This window comes from Notolabrus celidotus, chromosome 5, assembly GCF_009762535.1.
Source record: "Notolabrus celidotus isolate fNotCel1 chromosome 5, fNotCel1.pri, whole genome shotgun sequence".
NCBI classification, from domain to species: Eukaryota; Metazoa; Chordata; class Actinopteri; order Labriformes; family Labridae; genus Notolabrus; species Notolabrus celidotus.
The window spans coordinates 25,165,369-25,190,399 of NC_048276.1; the positions used below are offsets into that span (position 1 = coordinate 25,165,369).

At 39.9% G+C, this 25,031-nt stretch overlaps 3 protein-coding genes across 6 annotated transcripts; all 3 read left to right on the forward strand.

Annotated features, from left to right (window-relative positions):
• The first annotated feature begins 2,710 nt into the window (after window positions 1-2,710).
• Window positions 2,711-10,135, forward strand: riox2 (ribosomal oxygenase 2). Of its 3 annotated transcripts, XM_034684278.1 has the most exons (11): window positions 3,068-3,201; window positions 3,525-3,562; window positions 4,699-5,136; window positions 6,106-6,225; window positions 6,653-6,781; window positions 7,004-7,107; window positions 7,333-7,435; window positions 7,861-8,023; window positions 8,110-8,198; window positions 9,378-9,485; window positions 9,873-10,135. In XM_034684278.1, the coding sequence occupies exons 1-11, from the start codon at window positions 3,144-3,146 to the stop codon at window positions 10,023-10,025; spliced, it is 1,503 nt and encodes a 500-aa protein (XP_034540169.1). In that variant the 5' UTR covers window positions 3,068-3,143; the 3' UTR covers window positions 10,026-10,135. The 3 variants fall into 3 exon arrangements, with proteins under 3 accessions (XP_034540170.1, XP_034540169.1, XP_034540171.1); XM_034684279.1 differs by lacking the exons at window positions 3,068-3,201; window positions 3,525-3,562 and adding an exon at window positions 2,711-3,021 and having other exon boundaries at window positions 9,873-10,127; XM_034684280.1 differs by lacking the exon at window positions 3,525-3,562 and having other exon boundaries at window positions 3,088-3,201; window positions 9,873-10,025.
• A 1,413-nt stretch (window positions 10,136-11,548) lies between these two features.
• tiprl (TIP41, TOR signaling pathway regulator-like (S. cerevisiae)) lies at window positions 11,549-15,826 on the forward strand. Its single transcript, XM_034683498.1, has 8 exons — window positions 11,549-11,585; window positions 13,354-13,481; window positions 13,618-13,797; window positions 14,028-14,127; window positions 14,211-14,342; window positions 14,836-14,931; window positions 15,083-15,145; window positions 15,334-15,826. The coding sequence occupies exons 2-8, from the start codon at window positions 13,357-13,359 to the stop codon at window positions 15,457-15,459; spliced, it is 822 nt and encodes a 273-aa protein (XP_034539389.1). The 5' UTR covers window positions 11,549-11,585; window positions 13,354-13,356; the 3' UTR covers window positions 15,460-15,826.
• A 2,807-nt stretch (window positions 15,827-18,633) lies between these two features.
• ska2 (spindle and kinetochore associated complex subunit 2) lies at window positions 18,634-24,987 on the forward strand. 2 transcript variants are annotated; one of them, XM_034683400.1, is made up of 6 exons: window positions 18,634-18,752; window positions 22,333-22,407; window positions 22,742-22,918; window positions 23,253-23,327; window positions 23,525-23,576; window positions 24,090-24,987. In XM_034683400.1, exons 1-5 carry the CDS (start codon window positions 18,720-18,722, stop codon window positions 23,552-23,554), a joined length of 390 nt encoding a protein of 129 aa, XP_034539291.1. In that variant the 5' UTR covers window positions 18,634-18,719; the 3' UTR covers window positions 23,555-23,576; window positions 24,090-24,987. The 2 variants fall into 2 exon arrangements, with proteins under 2 accessions (XP_034539291.1, XP_034539290.1); XM_034683399.1 differs by having other exon boundaries at window positions 18,636-18,752; window positions 23,525-23,561.
• The last annotated feature ends 44 nt before the right edge of the window (window positions 24,988-25,031 follow it).

Genomic DNA, 25,031 nt, shown 5'->3' on the forward strand with positions numbered 1-25,031 from the left:
GAAACTGTAATTAATGTGGTGATAATGTCGTGTGATGGTTACAGACGCATGAAAAGTTATTTATGAGTATTTTTTGAGGACGTTTGTGGTGGAAATCTTAAATAGTGTAGAATCAGAACATTTTATTTTTGTATTTTGTTTGTAAAACCTTTGCAAGGAGTTCAGCAATGTGTCACATACAAAGTACCATCAGGACTGAACATGTCTCTAAATCATTGACTAAAACAGGACTCAGTGATTTAGACTGTTACACCTAATGTCAGGTTTAGATTTGTATTCTTAGAAATAAATAATCTTCAGCAACAGCAGAGTTTGGACTCATGAGGCTACAGCTGAACATTCAGGACAAACTCACGCCCATTAAAACCCAGAGGATACATTACAGATAGATGAGTTCATGAACACCTAAACAAACATTCATCAGATTCTGATTTAACCGGAAGAGTATTTTAAACCATGATTGTTTTCAGCCATAGTTGTTCTCTTGTGGGTTGATCCTCCTGAGCACTTTGATTCTGATACACAGGTAGACTCTGTGCTTCCTCTTCTCACATCCTGCTGATGTCCTGAAGAATGTTTGATTTTCTGACCTGCCTGTTTTATTACTTTGCTGCTGTGAAGCACATTTTACCTTGGATTTAGAAAAATGCTCCGAAAATAACTGTAGTTATTATTACTAGGGTAGTAATAATAATAATAAGGACTGTTGCCAGCACACAGATGATTAAATAAATCACTTTATATTAATAAAATGTTGTTTAAAAAAAAACTTCAGGTTGTGTAACTAAGACTCAGACAAGAAAAGACAGCTGAACTAACAATTTGGCACATGATAATGTGAAATGAGTTCTATAGCAGTGAGGAAGGAGAATGTTAAGCCTCGTTAAATCTTTAAAAGACTGGAGTTGTATGAAATTGTTATTTCGGATGGGAAAAACTAGGAGCAAAATGCAAGAGAGAAGACGACCTAGAATGTAACTTTAACGAAGATGAATTGGGAGCCATCTGCATTGGTAGTCAGCACTTTTCTTGTAATACTAGACATAAATTATACAGTACAACCTCGTCCACAGAGTATACTTTACTCCCCAAAGGTTAGACAGAATGAAGCCTGTGTACTCTCAGTTCTGCCCGAGGTGCAGAACAAGAATTGGAACATTGGTGCACATGTTTTGGGCCTGCCCACTTCTAAATCCATACTGGACATTAATACTGGTGTTGCTCAATAACATCACAGGCATAAAGATTCCCACAGGGCCAAGAGTTACTCTTTTGGGTGGCGCATACAATAAAATTATAAATACAAAATAAATTGAAGTGTATTAGAATTAGCCTTATTACAGCCAATAAATATAGTCATGCAGTGGGAGGATGAATAACCTCCTACAACTAAGAGATGGATTCATGAATTAGCATCATGAATTAGCATCATGAATAACAAATGAGAAGATAGTGTATAACCTCAGAGCCAATCCAGGATAGTTTGAATGATTTGGGCTGATTTTAGAACATTCGTGCAGACAGAAACAGAAACTCTTCAGTACTCTTCTGTTCGGAATACAAGTACTGACTTATAGCAACTGACATGTATGTAAGTCAGGTCTATTTTATAGTTCCCCATTGCCTTGGACTGCCATCTCATGGAATTTGTACAATCTAGCTGGGTATTTTGTTTTTATTTGTGTATTTGTGTCTGTAATGTTTTTGATATTCAGCATTGTTCTAACATACTCCCCTAATTGTATATCTATTTTGTTACGACTCATTTTTATTTATTTATTATCAATTTATTTATTTCAAAATGTCCTATTTATCATTATTGGATTAGGATCTCTTGTTAAAGGAATTAAGGCTCGGACCTGAACAGGAGGGGTGGGCTGATTTTTAGTCAGCCTTCTGTTCATAGCAAAGCTATGGTGGCCCTGAAGGACAAAACAAATTTACAAAAGATGAAACACTTTTACAAAGTTGGAGACAAATTTACATTTTGGAAAACATTTTTACATTTCATAAAACAAAATTACATCAGCAAAACACTTTTACCAAGGCCAAAACAAATTTACATTTAAGAAAACAAATTTACAAAAGATGAAACACTTTTACCGTTAAGTCTGACTCCTTTTAGCCTGACTCATTTTAGCCTGACTCTGTTTATTCTGAGGCTATGTGGTCTGAGGCCGTTTCATCTGAATTCTGACCCATGATGAAGGTTTTTTTGCGAAGATATGAAGGAGCTTTTCCGGAGACATGATGCTTTTTCAGCTTAGGTCTGACACCTCTCTCTGAAACCCAAGGATGTCCTAATTTGTAAACCATGTCCATCTCTTTTATTCTCTCCATCAAAACAAACTAAATGACCCTCACTCGATCACTTCCGGATCACTTCCAGTGTTTGGTACATTACCTTTCCGTAAAAATGAAATCTTAATTTGTTTCAGAAATGGTAAAAGTGTTCCGTCGTTTGTAAAATTGTCTCCAACTTTGTAAAAGTGTTTCATCTTTTGTAAATTTGTTTTCTTAAATGTAAATTTGTTTTGGCCTTGGTAAAAGTTTTTTGCTGATGTAATTTGTTTTATAAAATGTAAAAATGTTTTCCAAATGTAAATTTGTGTCCAACTTTGTAAAAGTGTTTCATCTTTTGTAAATTTACTTTGTCCTTCAGGGCCACCGTAGTTCATAGCAAAACACTATAAAAAAGATTGTTAAAAACAAATCTTATGTTCCCTCCCCCTGTTTGAATAACAATATGGAGAAGAAGAAAAAGCAACTGGGGCAGAAGAAGATGTATCTGTGTTGTAGAACTGAATATTTTAGAAAAAGGGTTCACTTTGGGTGGTAATAATATCGTTACTTTGCTCTGTAGGACTATCACAAACCAGTAGATGGCGGTAATGCAACAGCTATCAATGCACAACCTTCATAAAAACCAGCAGAAGAAGAAGCCGTTTTGTTTCCAGTCGGACACATTTAGCCAGACACAGCTAGGTTCACGTGCAGCAGTGCAAGCCTCACCACAGACAGGTGAGTGAGATTTATCCCTCAAACACATTCACAGCTCTTACAGGACAGGGCCGACTACAGAATGCTAACATGTACATTATAGTACATACCGTTTACTGTGTACTGAAATACAGGTCACCACTATGTGTGCTCGGTGCTGCAGTCAGCTGAGTGTAAACAGAGCTGTGTGTAAACAAGAGGGTGAGTGTAGCAGCAGTGACACAACCACACACACACAGATAGAGAGAGAGAAGAATAATGACACTTCTTCAGTCGCAAACATCACTTTAAATGTCTTTGGTGAACACTTTAAAGTGATCAGACACTGCCCCCTGCTGGCTGTAAAATTCATTTTTTAACCTGTTATAGATGTTGAAGTTATTTGATTTACATTAACATTGCTCTCCTTTTCGTCTCTAAGACATTTTTAACATTACAGTATCAGTATATTATTATAAGAGGAGATAGTCATATCAACTTAGTTTTTCTGTTTGCCTTGAACTCATTGAGTCTGTGTAGAGCAGGGGTTCTCAAACTTTTTGGAGCCAGAGACCCCTTACAGGTGAGAACATTTTTCCAGGACCCCCTCATAATTATAACACAGATTAAGCACATGCTTACTACCATTTGCACTCTTAGATGCCCTTGGAACTATTTGTATTGTAAAACTTATCAATGTAAATACTTCAGTCCTGTTCCATAGAGATAAACAGATAACACTTCAATTTGAATCAAGTAAATACCACTTGTATACTTTAAAACAGAGGGTCATTTCATTCCTTGTGGACTCAACATGACAGCATTTATACTTTTCAAGTAACTGATCTTAAAAGCTTTCAGAAAATTAACAGTAGCAAGTCTGGTGTATCCCTTCAAGCCACTAAATGGTATCCTAACAATGGTATATATGCTGTTTTTAATGACAGCACAATTGTATAATTAATTAGAAATGTATTCTAATTATTTCACGGACCCCCACACTATGGTTTGCAAACCCCCAGCGGTCCCAGGACCCTACTTTGAAAACCACTGGTGTAGAGGACTTGATAAAAATGCCATTGAATGTAGGCCTCCTTTAAGCATTCTAGTATAATAAAATTTAGGCATTTATTAAGAAAAAAAATCTCAACTTACCAAGTAAATATCAATGCCAATCATATCAGTCATAACTCTGCTCACAGTCACTGTGCGGATGATCAGTGGTTCTCTCCTGGTCCAGCCTCACACAGGAGGTGGCAGTATTCACATTTGAAGTGATGCAATGATGATTTACAGCTGATGTTTTGAAGAGTGGATTTGAAGCCTTGTGTTTTCTGCACCACAGTGAGAGCTGAACCTCAAGAGCGTTCTGGAGCTCTAAGAGGAAAACACAGCAGCAAACTTTGACTTTTGGCTGAAATCTGTCATCACACTGAGTTTAATCAGACTTTGATGCAGCTCTGACTGTGTCACATAGAAGAGGGGTGTATGTTTACCTGTGGTTTGTATAACGCTGTTAGAGAGATGATGTACCTGACATCAGGTGGGTCATTAGGCTTCACTACACAGCCGTGTCTCCGCCACATCCAGTATGGATGATCTGTAGGAGGCGTCCTGTGAGACGCTGGTCTAGTCTTAAAGGTTTCTCTGAACATTTGCAGTCAGGATGTTCACTTTGACTCTGATGGCCTGATTTCATTCCACTTATTGTCTCCTCAGCTCAAAATGCCAAAGAGGGGAAAAGCAAAGAGACGGAGCAGTGAGGAGGAACAGCTCCCCTCTAAACAGAGCCGGGAAGAACCCAGCGACCTTCCCTCCCCCCTGAGCTTCCAGAGCCCTGCAGATCTTTTCAGCAGCCTCCTGCAGCCTCTTGACTCAGAGACGTTCTTCAGGGAGTTCTGGGAGAAGAAACCGATCCACCTGCAGAGGTCTGACCCCTCCTTGGTATCGTACTACAAGTCTCTGTTCCAGCTGTCGGACCTGCAGGCTCTTTGCTCTCAGGGCCTGCAGTACTACACAGACGTCAACGTGGTCCGCTGCATCAAAGGCCAGAAGAAAGACCTGAACCAGGAGGGCCGGGTCAAACACAGTGTGCTCAATAAGAACCTGGTCCAGAACAAGGCCACCATCCAGTTCCACCAGCCCCAGAGGTTCAAGGTGAGTCAGCTAATGCTAAAACTAATAATGATTCTTCTATCAGCAGCAATGTGTTCACAGTCGGAGGTATCCTCTGTCTAGAGTCTCTGTTTCTAAATGAGACCATAACAAACAGACAAACATCATGCTGGACTAAAGAGGACTTAAAACTAGAGACTGAGACCATAAACTCATGAGGAATTAATAACTGAAGGAATAAATCAGCTGAGAAGTCGGTCCTGTCAGTGTTTCTAGCGTGCTTTGAAATGTTTGAACCAGTCTCTGTGTTGAAAATACAAATGTTCCCTATAGTTTAAAGTAAAAGTGAGATGATGTAGTGAGGAAGAAATCATCAATGATCATAATCAGCAATGATCAATGAGGTGTTTTCAAGAGCAACTCTGCTGCACGTCTCCTCACCTGCACCCGCTCCCGTGACCACATCAACCCCGTCCTCCAACATGTTCCCTAACGCATACATTTTAAAATCCTCCTCCTCACCCTTAAAGCCCTCCACCACCAGGCCCCTTCCTACCTCACTGACCTCCTCCACTATCACACTCCTTCCCGTAACTCGTTCCTCACATGCCAACCTCCTGTCCCCACCTCACAGAACCAAGCACCGAACCTGGGGGGACAGAGCCTTCTCCGTAGACGCCCCCACCCTCTGGAACTCACTCCCCTCCCATATCCAAAAGTGCTCTGACCCTTCAACATTCAAATCTCTTTTAAAAACTCACCTTTTTAAGTTAGCTTTTAATTTGTGATTGTACTGTTGTTTTGTTTGATCTGTGTTCCTTGTTCCTTGCTTGTATTGATTTTACCACTTGTACAATGTCTTTGAGTTCCTGAAAAGCGCTATATAAATAAAATGTATTATTATTATTATTAAGATGTCATCACAACAGGTGCAGACAGAGAGTAAATCAATGTGTGAGAGGGAGAGTACACCCGAAAATTAACTGTCTCACGTGTGTTTGTGTGTGTCAGGACGAGTTGTGGAGGATCCAGGAGAAGTTGGAGTGTTTTTTCGGAACCTTGGTGGGCTCTAACGTCTACATCACCCCTGAGGAGTCCCAGGGTCTCCCCCCTCACTACGACGATGTCGAGGTACACTGACCTGAAACCCCCTGGGCCAATCACACACTGTCTTTAAAACATACTCCATCTTTTACCGATGAGGAAGATCGGTTATTATTATGCCTGCAACAGATAGAGTAGCAGAGACTTACAGTATTGTAACAGACAGTATTGAAGTAATCAAGCAGCCTGCTGCCACCTAGTGTCCACAGTCATCAAGTGCAGTCCCCCCATAGCATCACTATGGCATCACAGTTACCTGTCCAATTACATTGAACCAATAACATCTGTACCTCTGTTCCAGTGTTAACATCAGTTTCACCTGAGTTTGACTTTCTTACATTGTCAGAACTTTAGAGGCTAAGAAAGCTGCCTCTTTTTTAAACATGGACTCCGATCCATTTAGCTTCACATCTTCAGGTGTTGGTTAAATTCCCGGTGTTATGTTTGTGTCCAGGTGTTCATTCTGCAGCTTGAAGGACAGAAAAATTGGCGTCTCTACAGTCCAACGGTTCCCCTGGCAGCAGAGTACTGTGTGGAGCCAGAGGACAGGATCGGCAGCCCCACACACGACATCACGCTGAAGGTATAGAGACACCATGAATATACACGTGACATAGATGGTGAAACCTCCAGAGGCCCCGACTAAAAACAGATGTTGTGATCCTTTAAGCTTTTTAGTTATACTAACATGAGTATGACAGTGTTTCCTGATTATCTGTAACATCAGTAAAAATAATAACCTCTCACACACAGCTGTGATATCTGACATGGTGTGAAGCATCAGTGTGTGTCTTTTTCTCTCCAGGAGGGAGATCTGCTCTACTTCCCCAGAGGAACCATCCACCAGGCCAGCACTCCAGCAGGAGTCCACCACTCCACTCATCTGACCCTCAGCACCTACCAGAGAATGTAACTGACAGGGAGCAGAGCCGTGTGCTTTTTATGTTTCTGATAGATGTCAGAACAAAATCAAGACTTAAAACTACGAAATATCTGATGTATAGAAACGTGTGTTCAGAATACAACTGTTTCTACAGGATCTTTTGAACAACGTGACACACCTGCAGTAATATGAACTCTGATTGGTCTGTTACCAATTGATCCTCTCTCACCTGTGTACTCGTCCTCTCTCAGGTCGTGGGGAGATCTGCTGTCAGATGTAACCCCGAGCATGCTTGGTGAACGCAGCAGGACTGACGTCAGTCTGAGAGAGGGCGTGCCCCCAGGACTCCTACTGGTAAGAAATATACAGTACATATATTGTATATATCACACTGTTTACTCTGTCTGTGTGATACGGTCATGGTCTGCTCTGTGGGTTTGGAGGAGAGCCAAATTAGAGATAATATAAAAGGAACTAGAATACAGATGAATAACAGTAATCTTTGTGTACATGTGTTTGTTTGTTTCCATATTTAATGACACATTTAATTAGTCTACATATACACACCAATCAGTCATACCATTGTGAACACCAATGTAGAAGTGCAGTTTGTAGAACTTTTTAATCATAGAGCTCTGAGTTTTAGAGACAGCAGCACGTTGCCTCTGTAACAGGAGGATTCTCATCTCATCCACTCTGCTGCTGTCTGACAGATACACACAGCTGATAACAGGAGAGGGAAAACTGTCCTCAAGATGTGTCTGTGTGTGTTTTTGCAGGGCTGCAGCGCAGATGAGAACACCTGCAAGCGTCTGGCGGCTCACCTCAGGTGTCTAGCTGATGTGCTGGAAACAGGTAAACAGGATGTGAGGTGCACTCACCTGAAGAGAGACTTCATCATGAACAGACTGCCTCCACACAGCCAGCAGCTCATCCAGCCAAGTGAGACCCTTTCTCTCCTTTAAACAACAATACTGTTACTCAGTGAACTGTATGGTGACTGTTGAGTTTGTGTGTGTGTGTCACAGTGGGGAGGATCCCTGCTCTGGAGGACGAGGTGTGTTTGAGGTTTAAGGATCACATGGTGATAACAGTGGAGCCCCCCCAGCAAAGAACAGTGAGTATTGTGACTGTTTGTGATTCTTCAAACACACACACACACACACACACACACACACACACACACACACACACACACACTGTTCCTGCCCTGATTATTAAAATAAGACAACAAGCTGCCACAACCCACAGTTTCTTTAACTTTGAACAATTGTTGGAGCCTTGGTCAGTGGTTGCATTCAGGTGTGAAGGAAGCAAACAACTTTTTGACAGTGTCAAAGTGTTTTTTGGGGTAATACTTTGTAAACATTTATATCTCAGTAAATTAGAATACAATGAAAAAGTTCGTTTTTTATCATGATTTAAATCAGAATGGTAAACTTTCATATATTCTAAATGTAACACATGTAGAGTGATAATTTCAATATTTTTTGTTTTAATTTAGGTGATTGTGTCTTATAAGTTTATTGAAGCTCAGGTTGCTTTGACAGCAGCCTTCAGCAGGTCTGTATTTTTGGGTCGGGTGTTTCTCATCTTGACATTAGTCACAGATTCTCTTTGAGGTTCAAGTCGGGTGAGATGGCAGGCCAATCAAGCACAGTAATATCCTGGTCAGTGCTCAGGGCAGATGCAAAGTCCTGCTGGAAAAGGAAATCAAGTAAAATAACATAAAAGGAAAATGAGCTGAAAGTACTTCAAAAGTAAAAATCTAAACTGATAAATCAGTGGAACAAATAATTAATAAGAAACTTAAACTGAAAACGAGTGAAACACATAAAAAAATCTACAGTGCTTTAACCCGGGAGAGAAAGCATTAGTGGGAGTAACTTTAAACTATTCATAACCCCAACTGTACAGCTTATAAAGGTGTTATTAGTGTGATAACTGAGACTGTAGCTTCTGTCTGGTGTTCAGATCGCTTAAAACAGGATTTAAAAGAGTGACACACTGCACACAGATCACTGCTGACCTCATGACAACACATCACCATACAGACTGAAGCCCTGACCTCCTGATGAATAACAATGACCTCTGAGTTATTTCTGTTTCTCAGTTGGTTTTACTTTTCGATATCATGCAGAAGATGAAAGACAGATTACACATTTACATGAGCAGTGATCTGTTATCACTGGATTAATATCGAACCATGTGACCATCGTGTCGACACAGAAACACAGTTTATACTCTGAGTGCACTCCCCTGATTTACTTTGTGTGTGTCTGTGTTTGTGTATCAGGATGATGTCACAGAGCAGGTTGTGTTTGTCTTACACTCGCTGAAGAATCAGAGAGAGAATCACATGATGGGTGAAGATGATGAAGAGGAGGAGCAGGAAATCTCCAGGGTGAGCGCTTCTGCAACACTGTAACATGATGTGAAATCACACACATCGTCCACCAATATGACACCGCCGTATGATCAATATGAAAGAACAGAGACGACAGAGGAGCTGAGTCACAGTGCTGGGCTAGTATTTGCGGTTCAGACTCACCTGATCACAGATGATTCCTACAGAGCTACCACTCCTCCTTTCAGCAGGTTAAACTGAAGAACAGTTCCATTTAGAGTTTAGATAATCCAGATTAAGTATCTCTGAAGGTCTGTTGCAGAATTAAAATGATGAAATCCGATATCACTTTAACAGAAACAGGACAGAATTAATCTGGAGAGGGAAAAAATGAAATTCCAATTTCTCTGTTTGTGTGTGATTGCTCTGTGTGTGTCTCTGCAGGGTCTCCAGTTCCCTCTGTCCCACCTCCAGGCGCTGATGCAGCTGAAGCAGGAGGACCGCGTCTCTGTGGGTCAGCTCCAGCTGTCCTCACAGGAGGACAAACTCAGTCTGGTTCTGGCTCTGTGGTCTGAGAGCCTGCTGGAGGCGCTGTAACACAAAACTGAACATCCATCTGTGAAAAGTCAGAGCTGCCTGGTTTTATTTCACCTCAGTGTCTCAGTGTGTTATTCTATGTAATAAAGCTGAAACACATCCAGCTCTCAGAGTGTGTTACTGCTCAACTTCAACATTCAGTGTACTGTCGTCACACCTGGATTCATCTATAAACAAAAAACTGTACCTGCACATTAATCCAGAACTTCCAGGTGAGGGAAGACTGGAGTTAGAAAAGCAGGAAAACCATCCAAATGGAGTGAGACTGAGATAAAATGAGCTGAAGTGTACTCTCAGAGCTTACATCAATCATTGATCTTTTTTATCCCTTTGTAGAAACACCCACCTGTTGTTTGTAAAGATACTTACCTGGTTATGAATACAGTCTCACTTCTCAGACTGTGTCAGTGGTACTCTGACAGTAATCACTGAGCTGCAGGCTGAAGAGGAGGTGTGGACATGTGAACAGATAGCACTCACCTGACATCCTTTCCCACACTGTCAGAAAAAAAAGAGATTTCAGGAACAGGAAGCAGACCATCAACAACATGCAGTCAGAAATATTAATCTTACTGGTAATGCTGAACTAAGTACTGTTGAACTCATTCATTGCTGGAGAACTGTAGTTGTTACAGTTGTGCAGTTTGATTCCATAAAGTGAAATCAAACTAGAAACCAGACTTTAACATAAAACAATGACTGTTAACAAAACGAAATTAAAATTATATAATCAAGAAATGTCTTTAATTTTTGTCCTTTTTAGCTTATTTCAAACATATTATACGGTCACACTGACAGACAATCTGTCCCTTATTGTTCGTCTTTCTCGAGGATTGTGGTTGTTCATCATTTTGTATTGACAAAAAACTAACACTACAACTACTCAAATTAGACTTACACTCATCATCAAAAAATACAAATTTAAATAAATTCATTAGCCAACATAAAATAATAAAACGAAATTGTTTGGTGTACACAGTGACATGTCCTAAACTATGATTGGCTGTTTGCCTTGTCAGAGGTGGGGTTTCTATTACAATCTGTAATTTGGGATGAGTTAAAAAGCTGACAGTAGATTTCTTTCTTAGTGCCCTCAAATGTGACTTTGAAAAAACATCTTTAAAGAATTAAGCTTAGAAGATTTATGCCACTTTGTCACGTTTTTTTTTTTAAGTCAAAGAAATATAACTGTTTAATACTTTAATGAAAGTAGGTTGTAAAGACAGAAAGGGTAAATGTTATTTATTTGTAAATGCACTGGCCACCCCTGCCCATGTGAGAGCCTCAGTTGGGCCAAAGTTCTGGACACGCCCCTGGTTGTACAGATATACACAAACAAACTATAGATTATTGAAAAAGAACGTTCAACACTTGAATCCCCTGACTTCTACTTGAGTGTTTCACAATCTAAGCACCTGCAGGGGGCGACGTCGCGCTGAAATAACATACGAAGAAGAAGAGGGAGCGGAACCACAGCGGGAGAGGGGCGGACACCCGAACAGATTTCGCGGACGGACTGAGCAGCTTCCATGACGGACAGCAGTTAGCAACAACACCGAGGTAAACAGCTGATTTCATTTTACTGAAACAAACAGGTTTTACTGAGAAACAGATTAACGTGTGTAATGTTTTACACCGGGGCACACACATGCGCGCGCCCACCCACACACACAGACAGACAGCAGTGTGTTAATGTTAACGAAGCTTCATTCTGTTCATCATCAGGAGTAGACAGTGTGTGAAACAAAGACACTGTGTGTCTGTGAGTGTGTGTTAATCCATCACTGTTAGAGTCTGTGTGTGAGTGTGTGTAATGGACCTGCACAGTGTGAGAGATATCTGCCAGAGTAGTTAACATTGTTTATGACTATGATGATAAAGTGTAATTACTTAACATACAGGTTGTCTACTCTCAGTGTCTATTTGCTGTTCTCCGTGTTTAACACGCTACACCAGTTTCATATAGTAGAAGTTATTATGCATTATTCATTTGTACATTATCATTGTTACTAAAATAGCATAGCTTCATCTCCTCTCATCTGTGCTGGTACGCCCGCCATTCCTTCCCTCACCCCCCTCACCGCTGGTCGAAGGCTTCCTCACCTGAGATTAGAGAGGAGGAGAGGGGACCACAACTGAGTCTAACGAATTAGAGTTAATTCTAATCCAGGCTAGATTTCTAATCCTGGTTAGATACAGGACGTTTGTAAACATGTTAAACAACAGTTAAATGATTAATTCCATTTACATTCTAATCAAGATTAACCATAGTCACATTATAATCCACAGTTAAATCATACTCCAGATTAACAACAGTTAGGTTATAATCCAGATTCCTCACATTAAGATTTTTTACACAATCAAGAGTTAGGTCCTACTCCAGGCTACAGTTAGATTGTAATCCATATTAATTTAAATTAGATTGTCACCCAAATCAACTGCAGCTAGATTACAATCCAGAATATTTAGTTTATTATAACCTACATTAATTAAAGTATCTGTAAAACAGATTAACCGAGTTTACATTATAACCCTGATAAATTACTGTTAGATTATAATCAAATATAACCAGGGTTGGATTATAATCAGGATTATCTACTGTTTAATCATAACCCAGATTATCTACAGTTAGATGAAAATCTGGATAAACTACAGTAAAATTGTAAACTAGATGAATTGTATTCTACACTGTGTTTTAGATTAATTAAAGTAAGCTTTTTATACAAATGTACTGTATTTGATTATAACCCAGATTATCTGCACTAAAATCTTAATCCAGATTAACAATTTAGATATAAATCCATATTTACGTCACTAATATTTTGATTATCATCATCCAAAATTAGGTCATACTCTAGATTAACTACAGTTTGATCAAATCCAGATTAACCACAGGTTGATACTTATCCAGATTAACATGAGTTAGATTTAAATCCAGATATACTATAGGTAGATTATAATCTGGCTGTACTATAGATAGATTTTAGGCCAGATTAACTGGAAAATGATCTAACGATATGATTCAACTATATATAGTTAGATAATTATGCAGATTATATAATAATCCAGATGAATTTTAGTTAGATAATAATCCAGATTAACTACAGTTAGGATTTAACTGAGGTGAATTTTAGATAAATTATATTACAAATTAACTTCAGTATCATTATTATCCAGATTAAGAACAGTTATATAATCCAGATTACTGCAATTGTTATCTGATAATGATTGGAGTATCATGGAACAGATGCCTCTCCCACCATCACATGCTCCTCTGTGTTTCAGTGTGTGCTCTAACAGACTCTTTGCTCTCTGCTCTGTCCTCCAGCTGATGTTGGACTCTCTGTCCGCCATGATGTCTCACGGCTTTAAGAGCAGTAAGCAGGACTTCACCTTTGGACCCTGGAAAGTGACAGCAGCCAGGAACCACATCATGAAGTCCAAAGACATTGAGCGGTGAGAGGGTTTGATGTACTGATACTGATCTGTCCCCTAAGTACTTGTCTCATTAGGGGAGTCCATGGCTTTTGTTAGAAGTTAAATCCTGTAGCCAACTTCAAAGTTTGTGTGGTGTTTCCTGTTTGTGCTGCAGGTTAGCCGAAGAGATGAATATGCCCTCCCTACCTGAGATGCTTTTCGGCGATAATGTTCTCAGAGTCCAGCATGTGGACGGCTACGGCATCGAGTTCAACGCCATCGACGCCCTGAAGAGAGTCAACAACATGGAGGATGCCGTGAAAGTGGCGTGTGCTCAGGAGTGGCAGGAGAGCAGGTAAGACGATCCCTCTGGTCATCTGTGGCTCCTCAAAAATAAAGAGCTGAAGAATGATGCCGCTGTGGCTCAGGTGATAATATATAATATCTGTTACATGTCCTTTAATATCTGGTATTAAATTAATATCTCGTCCATATGAGGACAGATCTCTCTCACACACGGACAGAGAGCAGCTCATGGGGAGTGTGATGGGTTGTTAACATGTATGTGTGGTTCTGTCTCTGCAGAGCGGACTCTGAACACTCCAAAGAGGTGGTGCGTCCGTATGACTGGACCTACACTACGGACTACAGAGGCACTCTGATAGGAGATGGTCCTCAGATGGAGGTGAGTCTCTTCAGAGCTCAGGGACATCACAAACTCTGGTGCACACAGGGTTAATGTTTCTGTGCGTCTCTTAACCTCTGCAGGTGGCGAAGACATCGGAGCGGATTGACCTGGAGAAGTTGAAGGCTCGGGAGCAGATCATGTTCTTCGATGAGGTTCTGCTGTTTGAAGACGAGTTACACGACCACGGAGTGTCCATGATCAGCGTCAAGATCGTGAGTAACTGTCAGCTGATCATCGTACTCAGGATCACTTGATGATGGTTACTCATGTGTGCCCTGCATCTGTGTGGGGTGTTGGCTGATGATGACATGATGCAGTATGCAGTATCAACAGTAGGGGGCAGCATAGAAGCAGAACAGGACAGCACGGTTAGAAGACAGGCTGATAGATGCTCAGTTATCCACATCTGTAGGATAAATCATTGCTGCTGCAGAGAGACAAACATGGCTTTTAAAACAGCTACAGAGCTCACTTTAAGAAGTCCATGTGGAAACCTTGACAACTAAATCAAAACAAGGGAAATGTTGGATAGAATGGTGACAGTTCTGAGGCTGTGCTCTGTCCTCTGATCATTCCTGAGCTGGCTACAGAATTATCACACTGCGTCAATGAGACCAATTTTAATTTTAGAACTAACATAACATAGGGTTTGATCTCTCATGTGTGTGGATAATTACTGATGTGTGTGTGTATGTTTGTCTACAGAGGGTGATGCCAACCAGCTTCTTCCTGTTGCAGCGCTTCTTCCTACGAGTGGACGGAGTTATGATCAGGATTAACGACACTAGGCTCTACCATGAGGTCAGCTGACACACAGCTGTAATGTTTATTATATTGCACAGTGTAATATTAACTGTAACACACAGTGTGATATTTATTATAGTACACAGTAAAGTGTAAATAAGACCACAGACTGGATGTGATCATGAGAAAAGTGTGTGTGTGGTTTCAGGCTGGGAAGAACTACATGCTGAGAGAGTTCAGCACGAGAGAGAGCAAAGTCACAGAGCTGAAGGTGAGATCACAAGACACATCACACTCATGCTGTGAACTACAGACTACCTGCACAGGTGTGTCAGGGGCTGACATGCTGACATGATGTCAATCCTCCTTGATACACTCTCACAGTTAAACTTTTCAGTCTCCTGTGATTCCTTGTTTGCGTCGTTGTCATGGTAATACAGCAGCCCCTCCTTCCCACAGAATGTTCCGCCGGCGTTGTTCACTGATCCCAATGAGATCGCTCAGCATCTGACCCTGAAGCTGACCGAGTGTGAGCGTCTGGAACTTCCCCTTCATCCCTCAGCTGCCGATGAAGAGTTGCAGTGAGCTGATGAAGAGCTGCATGATGGAGAAACACACTCACATACACACACCTACGTGTACAGTACAGTTTTCTATGTGAGCTTTCTGTAGTGAAATGTAACATCATCCAACTTTGGCCCAGTTTAACACTTTAAACACTTTGAATGAAACATTTCCCTCTCTGACATAAAGCTCTGTAGGAAAGCTCCCATGTTTGTATTTTTAGTTTATTATTAACATGTTTGTAAAAAAAAAACGTCACTGTTAATATGTGAAGTCAGTCATCAGTGTGTCTGTAAATACGTCTCCTGTATTTTCTACAGTTCAAACTGCTTCAGAATCTGTGAAAAGGTTATGAATATGGCCAAATAAATTCAGTTTGTGTAAAGTACAGAAGCTTATTCATTTTATTCTCAGGATATTCTTAAATGTTTACTTTACCTCAGTCTGACAAACACCAATAATAATACACATTGACCACATTATAATAAAGGGGTCTGTCATTTAAACCTAATACATATTCATCCCACATTAAAACTACAGTTATAGTGAAGTAAATGATCATTTCCCTTTGACAGTAAACTAAAACATGATTAAAAATAATCAATGGTCATAAACAAATGTAAAATGTACATACAAAATATGAAAGAGTGCTGCAGCTAAATAGGAATAAATGACAGTTGTGTTAATGTGTAGGAAAGGGGACCAGTTATAAATGCCTGCTGAACAAGTTAATTTTGCCTCTCATACTGTAGACAGTTTGTCTCTGTACAGGTGAAGAGTACATGGAAAACAGGTAAATGTGCTCAACTGAAACACCAGCACAGCAGATACAGTCAGGGATGCTACACACCACAGACTGGGTCAAGGGGGAGAGTATTGTTCAGAGCATGAATTGCTGTGGGAACCAAGCTCTAGAAAACCCCTAATTTTTATCCCAGCACCCTTGAAAAAGAATTATTGGGACATATAACCAAACAAGAATTTTTTTCAGTAACATTACAGTTTTTCAGTTTCAAAATTTCACATTTTCTCTTTACACCTTTTCAATTTGTTATTTTATTTATTTATTTATTTTAGCTTTATTTTACCAGGTAAATCAATTGAGAATCAATTCTCATTTACAATAACGATCTGGGCGAAAAGGGTTCAAATGATTTGCAAACCATCAAAATCTGTTTTTATTAACACGTCGGAAAGCATACCAACTTTTGTAACTGAGGTTGTAGTTAATTCAAAAATCTTTTGATGGGTTGCTCTTGAAAACGCAGCATGTCAGTCATTGTGTGCTCCAGAAAAGTGCACTTCTATACTCATGCATGGTGGGACAGAGGGTTACATAGTGAATATTCAGATATCAAAATGTTGATAATGCAATGTGAACCTTAGACTTTCTAAATGTATAAAATCTTATTTTCTTGTGCACACATAGTTAAATTCATGGCAACAGAACAAGCTGGTGTTTGACCGGAGGTCATGTTACAGCCTCAGATCTTTCAGAATTTCTCATTGGCTCCTGGACTTCACCAAAGATGGCAAAACTTCACTGCTGAAAAGTAGAATGTTTGGAAAACATTTCATTTCACCTGGAGAGGAAAAACTTGCATGGAAGAAACAGAAGAAACACCTGAAGGAGAAAATCTCCTGGAAAAGCAACCTGTTATAGAGATGTCATGTGCTAGACCCCCTGTGGACGAGAACCTGCAGTCCAGAGTCAGATGATGCATCAGCAACTTTGCTAATAAGACATTTTTATATTTTATATCAACAAAGCTGTTTTTTTTCACTCAAAAACTTTAGTTTCATTAAAAGTATTGTTAAAAAACCATAATCAACCATGATCACACTGTGTCAACCTGTCACTACTGAAATTTGTTTAATACTGCCTGTAATTACTGCTATTTAATCCATTTGTACTTATCTAAATTCCATTTGTAACATTGTACATATCTAAATTAGTATTCTATCTTTATCTATTTTCATTTTTACTTATTTTATTTTACTAATTGGAACTTTTCTTGATTGTACTTTGTTCCACCATGGTGCAAGACTGAACGCTTCAGGCGCTCCTTTGTGCCCACCGCCATCAGACTGTTAAACAGTAACAGAGGCCCCCCCCCATGAACAGATCCATACCATCCCTGCATTGTCTGTCACACTCCATCATCTCATCCCGAACTCTCCCTCTTGACTGCTGCTGGCATTACAATGCATAATATACTGTATTATAATTATCTTGCCATATTATATTATATTATGTTATATTACATTATTATTCTAACTACAACTCATGGTCATATTGCATTCCCGTATCATTTTATATTCATTGCTTAATCTGTCATTACCAACCATAATCACACCATGTCAACCTGTCACTACTGAAATTGTTTAATACTGCCTGTAATTACTTCTATTTCATTTAAATTCCATTGTAACATTGTATATATCTAAATTGTATTCTAGCTTTATTTATCTATTTTTATTTTTAATTATTGAAACTTCTTTCTTGGTTGTACTTATGCCTGAGTGGCTGTAACAACTAAATTTCCCCCCCGGGGGATCAATAAAGTAATATCTTATCTTATCTTATGTCTGGGTTGCTGCAACAACTGAATCCCTCCCCAATCTTAAATAGTGTTAAATGGTTGCAGATTGTTACAGAATGGACAGTTAATTATAATTTATATTGATCTAGACATATACCAGACCTGTCATGCAAAATTCAACTCAGTTTTATTTATTTTTTTTATCATTTTACACAGATTACTGTGAATAAAAATCTCATTCTTAGGAAAAATAAAAGTTTTCAGGGAATGAGGGTTTCGTGGCAGGTTCCAATACCTGTAAAAAAAACCCTCTCCATATCACAATCTCTGTAGGGGCTGAGCACCCCTAAAAATAATACCCTAAAATCGCCCCTGGGCCGTCCTCATAATGTTCCGCTAACCACATTATTCCCCAATACGAACGGCATCGTTAACTCAACTTTTCTGAACACTAATCGATAAACTTTGTATCACACTGATTCCTTCTCCTCATTGAGTTGTCCAGCTCTGTTCAAAGCACTGTTTTGATAAAGTTATGTTCATGCTATAAAAAGTGACTGGTTGCAATATGGCGCCCACACGGAGCCTTTCTTCTTACACGATTGACCAACCAGCTCTCTCCGCTCCTCCCAAGTGACCAATCAACTCTCTCCGCTCCACCCAAGTGACCAATCAGCGCTCTTTCCTCCTAACAGTGGACCAATCAGAGCGCGCGCTTCAGGCTGACAACAGTTCAACATGGAGAGCACAGTGGAACGGCTGGAAGCGATGGTGAGCAAACTGTTTAACTCTTTTATTCACGTTTTCATGTCTCTGACACAGATCAGATCACTTTTTCTTAACCAGAGAGACTGTCATCACTTCATAGGTTCTCGATCAGTTCTATAAACGAGCTGCCTGTCACATAGAGAGCAGTTCTGTGTTCATAAACATACAGTCTAAGGCCCTGCTTACGTTACAGCTTGCTCTGACATATTACACATCATATGATAAACTGTGAGATCAACACATAGTATCAACAAAACACACTGTCAACACAGAAGATCACAATACACTACATCACTACACATTAAATACAGAGGGATATAACACATAGTATAAACACACATTATTGTAAACAACGTTACAAAGCACTACTCCACTACACAGCTGATTTAAAAACACAGTAACATAAATACACATAATCACACAGTCATTAGTAGAGCTAGGAAGATGATGTGTTAGTGATGTTTTGTAGCCTTCGTTTCTTGTTTTATTGTGGTGTTTTATTAGGTGTCACATCGTTCTCTCAGCTATTGTGTTGTTGTTGTGTTATTGTTGTTTCCTGTGCTGTAGTTTTGTTGTTGGTATACAGAGACAGATGTGTCTGAGCGCTCTCTGAGTTGTTGAGGCGTTCTGTTGATCTGGTGTTGTTATACAGCGACAGATATGCAGTGGTGGACAGTAACAGAGTAAATTTACTTGAGTACTGTACTTAAGTACATTTTTTGAGTATCTGTACTTTACTTGAGTATTATTTTTCGGGGGAAGTTATTACTTTTACTCTGCTACATTCAGAAGACAATTATTGTACTTTTACTCCACTACATTTTTATCAATGCTCTAATTACTCACTACTTTTGCTTTGAAGTCAGCTCATGAATTTCCTTCTCTTTTCTGAAATCTGATCCCAAAGACAGTAAAATGTGTTTGTGTAGTTCTGTTTGTCTCAGTGGTTTAGTCATACCTGTATCGTGTTCTCCATGGTTGAATGTGGAGCAAACACAGAGCAACTTTCACTCATATCAGGCAGTTCAGTTAGAGGTGGTAATGATGGCTATAATTCGCCACCTGAGCACCAATGACCATATCTTCAGCCCGTGTTAGAGGTTTTTGAAATGAAGAATGATACGTATCGTTTGAAATGTTCCCCCTGTTTCCCACTCTGCCCAAACATACAAAAAATCACTGTCCAACCTGAGAAAGCGTGTTGAGCTACATAATGTTTGTTTCATTCCAGATGAACATTTCAAACTAAGTTGTCTGTGCTTGGAGTAACTTAGTTTCTGTTTTTATTCCATGGTATAGTTTTTAGAGATTTCAAGTAATGGTTTCTAGATAAACATAATGTAACAGAATGTACTCCTATGTATTTTTGACTGCACTTATGTATTTTGAAAATACAATGTTTTGTGATTTTTTTAAGAAGTACTTTGAATACTTCAGTATTTTTAAAAGCAAGTACTTCAGTACTTTAACTCAAGTAATAATCTGACTGAACAACTTTCACTTGTTTTGGAGTAATCTTTTACCTGGAGTATCTATACTTTGACTTAAGTAATGAAACTGTGTACTTTGTCTACCACTGCAGATGTGTCTCAGTGCTCTGAGCTGTTGTTCCTGGAGCTATGGTAGTGTTGTTGTTAGAGATCAGCAGATACCTGCGCTCATGAAGCTGATACATCAAAACATGATGTCTACAGACACCGCAGGCAGCCTGTCAGAGTTGCCTCCAGTCACTCAATAGATGGACATGAGCAGGCTGTGCAATAAGAGTGAATACAATTATTACTTGTTAGTTCACTGAGATTGGCTAATTGGCTTTCACCAAATCTGTCAACGAACAAACAAAAGATGACTCAGGACAGTTTTGGGGAAGTGGTGAAAAGTTAGTTTTTAGTCCTGTGCCTTTACTTTAGCTCTCATGAACCCTGCTATGAAATATAAAACATAACACAGTATGCTTTTGATCTTATTATTTCAGATAAATTGTTTTCATAAAATGTTGTATTTTGTCAAACGCTGAAAACAACAATAACTTGATATCGGCCCTAGAAAAAACAATATCAGTTGATCACTAGTTGTTAATGTTGTCTTTATAAGGGGACAGATATGTCTCAGTGCTCTCTGATCTTTTGTGTTGTCTTTGTTTAGAGTTGTTGTTGTGGTGTTGTTGTGTTATTGTTCTATGATGACAGATGTGTCTCAGCGCTCTCTGAGCTGTTGGCAGCTGCTCTGACATCTTTGCACTACTGTATGAGACAGCGAGCAGTGCAATAGTATTGTCAAAGCATCTGACAGCAGCACACACACACTGCAGCTGTCAGACCCTCTGTAACTACACTCATGTCTCTGTACTCCGTCACTGTCACATGACAGTGTGACACAGACAGAAAAGAAACCATCCATCAGGACTGATTATTGATGTTTGTTAACATATGTACAGAGGAGTTGATGTGTTGTGACGGTGACCTGCTCACTGACCTGACACAGAGCATGTGGTAACTGTGTCTGAGGTCAGAGGTTCCAGTCTATGAAGGAACCAGCCTTTGTAGTTCAGACTGCTGAGGCTGGACTGAATGAGACGGTCTGCTCAGAGAATTTCCTGTTTATGTCACTAGTTATCCCAACTCTTGGTTACTAAGAGTCAACCAGCAACATCAACAGCTAGGCCAAAACCAGCTCACTGTCTAATGTTGAGTAACTTAACCTGTTGTTTCAAAGATAAGTTGAGTTTGTTTCACCAACAAGTCTTTATGAAGGTGTATCACTGGGCCTCGGAGAGTCTGCCCTCTCATTGAATTGGTGCTCAGTGAATCCTAGGAGAAGTGTGGCCATGCAGGATGCACCTGATGGATCTGTCATGGTTCGTGAAAAGAAGAACACACTTGTAAAGCACACATGAAGAAGGCATTTTCTACACTGTGATATTATCAGTCTTGAAATGTGTCACATTGTTGAAGGAAGTGGTGCACAGCTTTGGTTTTACCTGTACAAAAGCTCCACCCACTGACTAATCAGGTGCATTGGTCCCGCCCACAGAGAGGTCAGGTATTTAGGAGTTGGGCTGTGTGAGTGGATGGTGAGGAAAAAGAGGGTGAGATTGTTCAGAGACACTTTGGCCCAATCTCAATGTCCACCCTCAAGCACTCGCTGACTTTGAGGCGCGTTCCCTTTAGGGCTGTCCCACTGTCAAATCATCAAGTGTGTGAGGGATCTCTTACTGACTTTTTTGAGCCCTTAATGCCCCCTTTCTGTAAGTGGGTATTTTTACAGACTTAGCGTAAGGGAGTTACCCAGAGTTCATAGCATTTTGACATGAAATGCGGGATTCCCAGGGGAAGTCAAGAAGGGGTCAGGGCTCAGGGCTTAGGGAGGACATTGAGATTGGGCCTCTGTTTGTGATAATTTCTATAAATGTTGGATATTCTGCTCTTCACTATTGACTGATCATTGACTTGTCATTCTGACTTTACCAACACGCCCTCTGCACACATACTCCGCTCACATGCTGAGGACTGTTTGTCTGTAACACAACAGGAGGAGGATGAAGGTTGACCCTCAGTGTTTAAATGTGTTTGTGTGTTTTCAGTTTTCAAAGTCAGAGGCAGACTTGGAATACATTGAGAAGCGCCTGAAGCTGGACTTCATCAACAAACCAGCTGAGGTACAACACAGACAGTGTTCACACCTTTCCACAGTTTAACACACACACACCCCTACACGGGCACTGAAACACAGTTAAACACACACAAAGTACTAATATGATTGGCTGTTGTGTTTTAGTATTTGTTGGTAAACTATGAAGGTGATGTTTTATAGTGTCTGTGATCATCGGTTTAGTCTGTCACTGAAAATAATACAGATTGATGTTTAGATGATCAACACTTTAAATGAACACTTTAGAGAATTTTAAACACCCTCACTACCTGATCAAAACATGAACAGTCACATGTTTCGACCTGTAACAGACCATGTAAGTGTCCTGTTTCTTCCTGCAGGAGAACCCTGCTGTGATGCTGGAGAACCTGAAAAGCATCAGATCCAAACACTCTGAGCTCTGCACTCAGCTGAAGGAGATCTCTGCTGCCCACAGCGAGTCCATGAAGAACCTCAAATCCAGTCTGAGCTCAGTAAGCGAAGTCGTCCAGAACCTGCAGCAGAACCAGGACCTGAAGGTACACAAACAGAACAACAATACACAACCACAACAACACTGCAGGACCACATCTTTAGAACCAAAAAGTCCCATCAGGACTACACAATCACAACAAAACTACACAAACACAACAAGACAATACTACTGAACTGCATCAACACTGCAGTAACTGTATAAAATACTACAGAATCACAACAACAGGACTACAGGACTGTAACACCACTGCAATACAGGTCCACAAACACCTCCTCATGTACTGAGGAGCTGGTTCACATGATGCATTGTGGGACATTTTAATGTTTAGTTAAAGATAAATCAGCAGTGACGACATGTGAGATTATTACCTGCTGCAGGTGGAGCCGCTGACAGACAATGAGAAGGAGGCAGCAAAACTACTGGAGTCATTTCTTACAGAGAGCACAGCACAGGTGAGACACAAAGAATACAATCACTCTCTTCACTCATTCACTCTCTTCACTCATTCACTCTCTTCACTCATTCACTCACCTGTGAGATCAGGCAAGTAGGGCTGATGGGAAATTGTGTTTGTTGACAGTGAGTAATAAGTGATGGCTACAGGTTGTGTTTGATTCTTTCTGATGAATGTTTTAATGTTTTCTTTCAGATTTCTCCGTCATCGTCTGAAGCACAGTAAACACAGCGTGAGTCTGATCTCTGTAAGCCTCTCTATCTGATCCCAGCTCATTTAATTTCAGACTAAGTCAACCTTCCACTGTGAACCTGAAGGTCACAGAAAAGCACTTTAAACATCCTGATTACACCAAACTCTTCATTCACATTTTGATTTAGTTTCTAATTGAATGAACCAAAGTTCTTCACAAGATAAACATGTTAAAAAATGAGACAAATGTGATCCACTTAGCTTTATGTGATTTTTAAATTATCAAAATGTCTGCCTGCAGCTGAACTTCAGAAAGATACTTTATGTGTCCTATTTTATGTAACATATATAATCATACTTTTTTAAATGAAGTGTCTTAGTCAGGGAAACTATGTTTGGATCAGATTTATAATCTTGCTAAAGGAAACACATCAGTGTTTGTAAAGAACACAAGGACGTGATTATTGTCCCTATAGTCGCAGTGACTCTAAAATTTTTGTTATCAAAATACGGATTTAAAAAAAAGTTGGTGTCACACCTGTGTAACTGTGATTTCTGCTCTGCTCAGCGGCGCTCAGCCTGCAGCCGATGAACACCTCTCTGTGGTGGAGCCGGTGGAGGGGGTACATGTGTCTGCTGAAGGATCAGACTGATCTTCACCACCTGGAGTCTGGACTGAGACTGCAGGGGGGTCAGTCAGACCTCCTCATGTTTGTGAACTCTTTATGTTTCAGGCTCTGCTTCAGTGACTCACTGTACATCCACACACCACCACGCAACCAGAAACAAACTATCACAGTCTGACCGACCTACATATTCCTCCTCTTCTTGTCCTTTCCTCCCTACTTCACCTCTCTCTCTCCTTTCCTTCTTCCTTGTTCTAATCTCTACTCCTCACATTCATCAATATTATGACTAATCAAATAGTTTATGACATAAATAACCAGCTCAATGTTCATGGGGGTTGTGTGCAGTTTAAGAGGTCTTAAGAGAGCAGCTTTAAGAATTGAGAGAAACCTATCTCTGGTTTATTTTGTCTTTTTTCTCAGCTGATCAGATGTTTGTCTCTCTCTGAGGATCAATGACCTCAGCAGGTCTGCAGTGACAGTGACCTCCTCTCTGATAGGTCTCTCATGTTGATGTGTTGTGATTTCTGTAAATGCTGCTGATGTTTTCTGTCAGCTGACACCAACTCTCTTTTTTTTTTTCTCAGATTCATATTTAATATCTGTAGTAACTGATCATATTAATCACATTTATTGTCAGGTGATATTATGTGTCCAATTATCTCCCCACCTGCTGATGTTCAGGGTGCTGGGGGTTTGTAGAGAGAAACACTTTGTGAAGAAAAGTTTTATAAATATATTGAACTTCTGTGTTCTTCTTATAAAGAGCAGACGGAGGGAACAGCTTCTTTAACTTTTTGTTTTTATTTGAACATTGTGAAATAAACACTTTTTCTCAGAGTGCTGTTTGTTCTCTTTATGAAAACTGGACACAAAAGATTCAA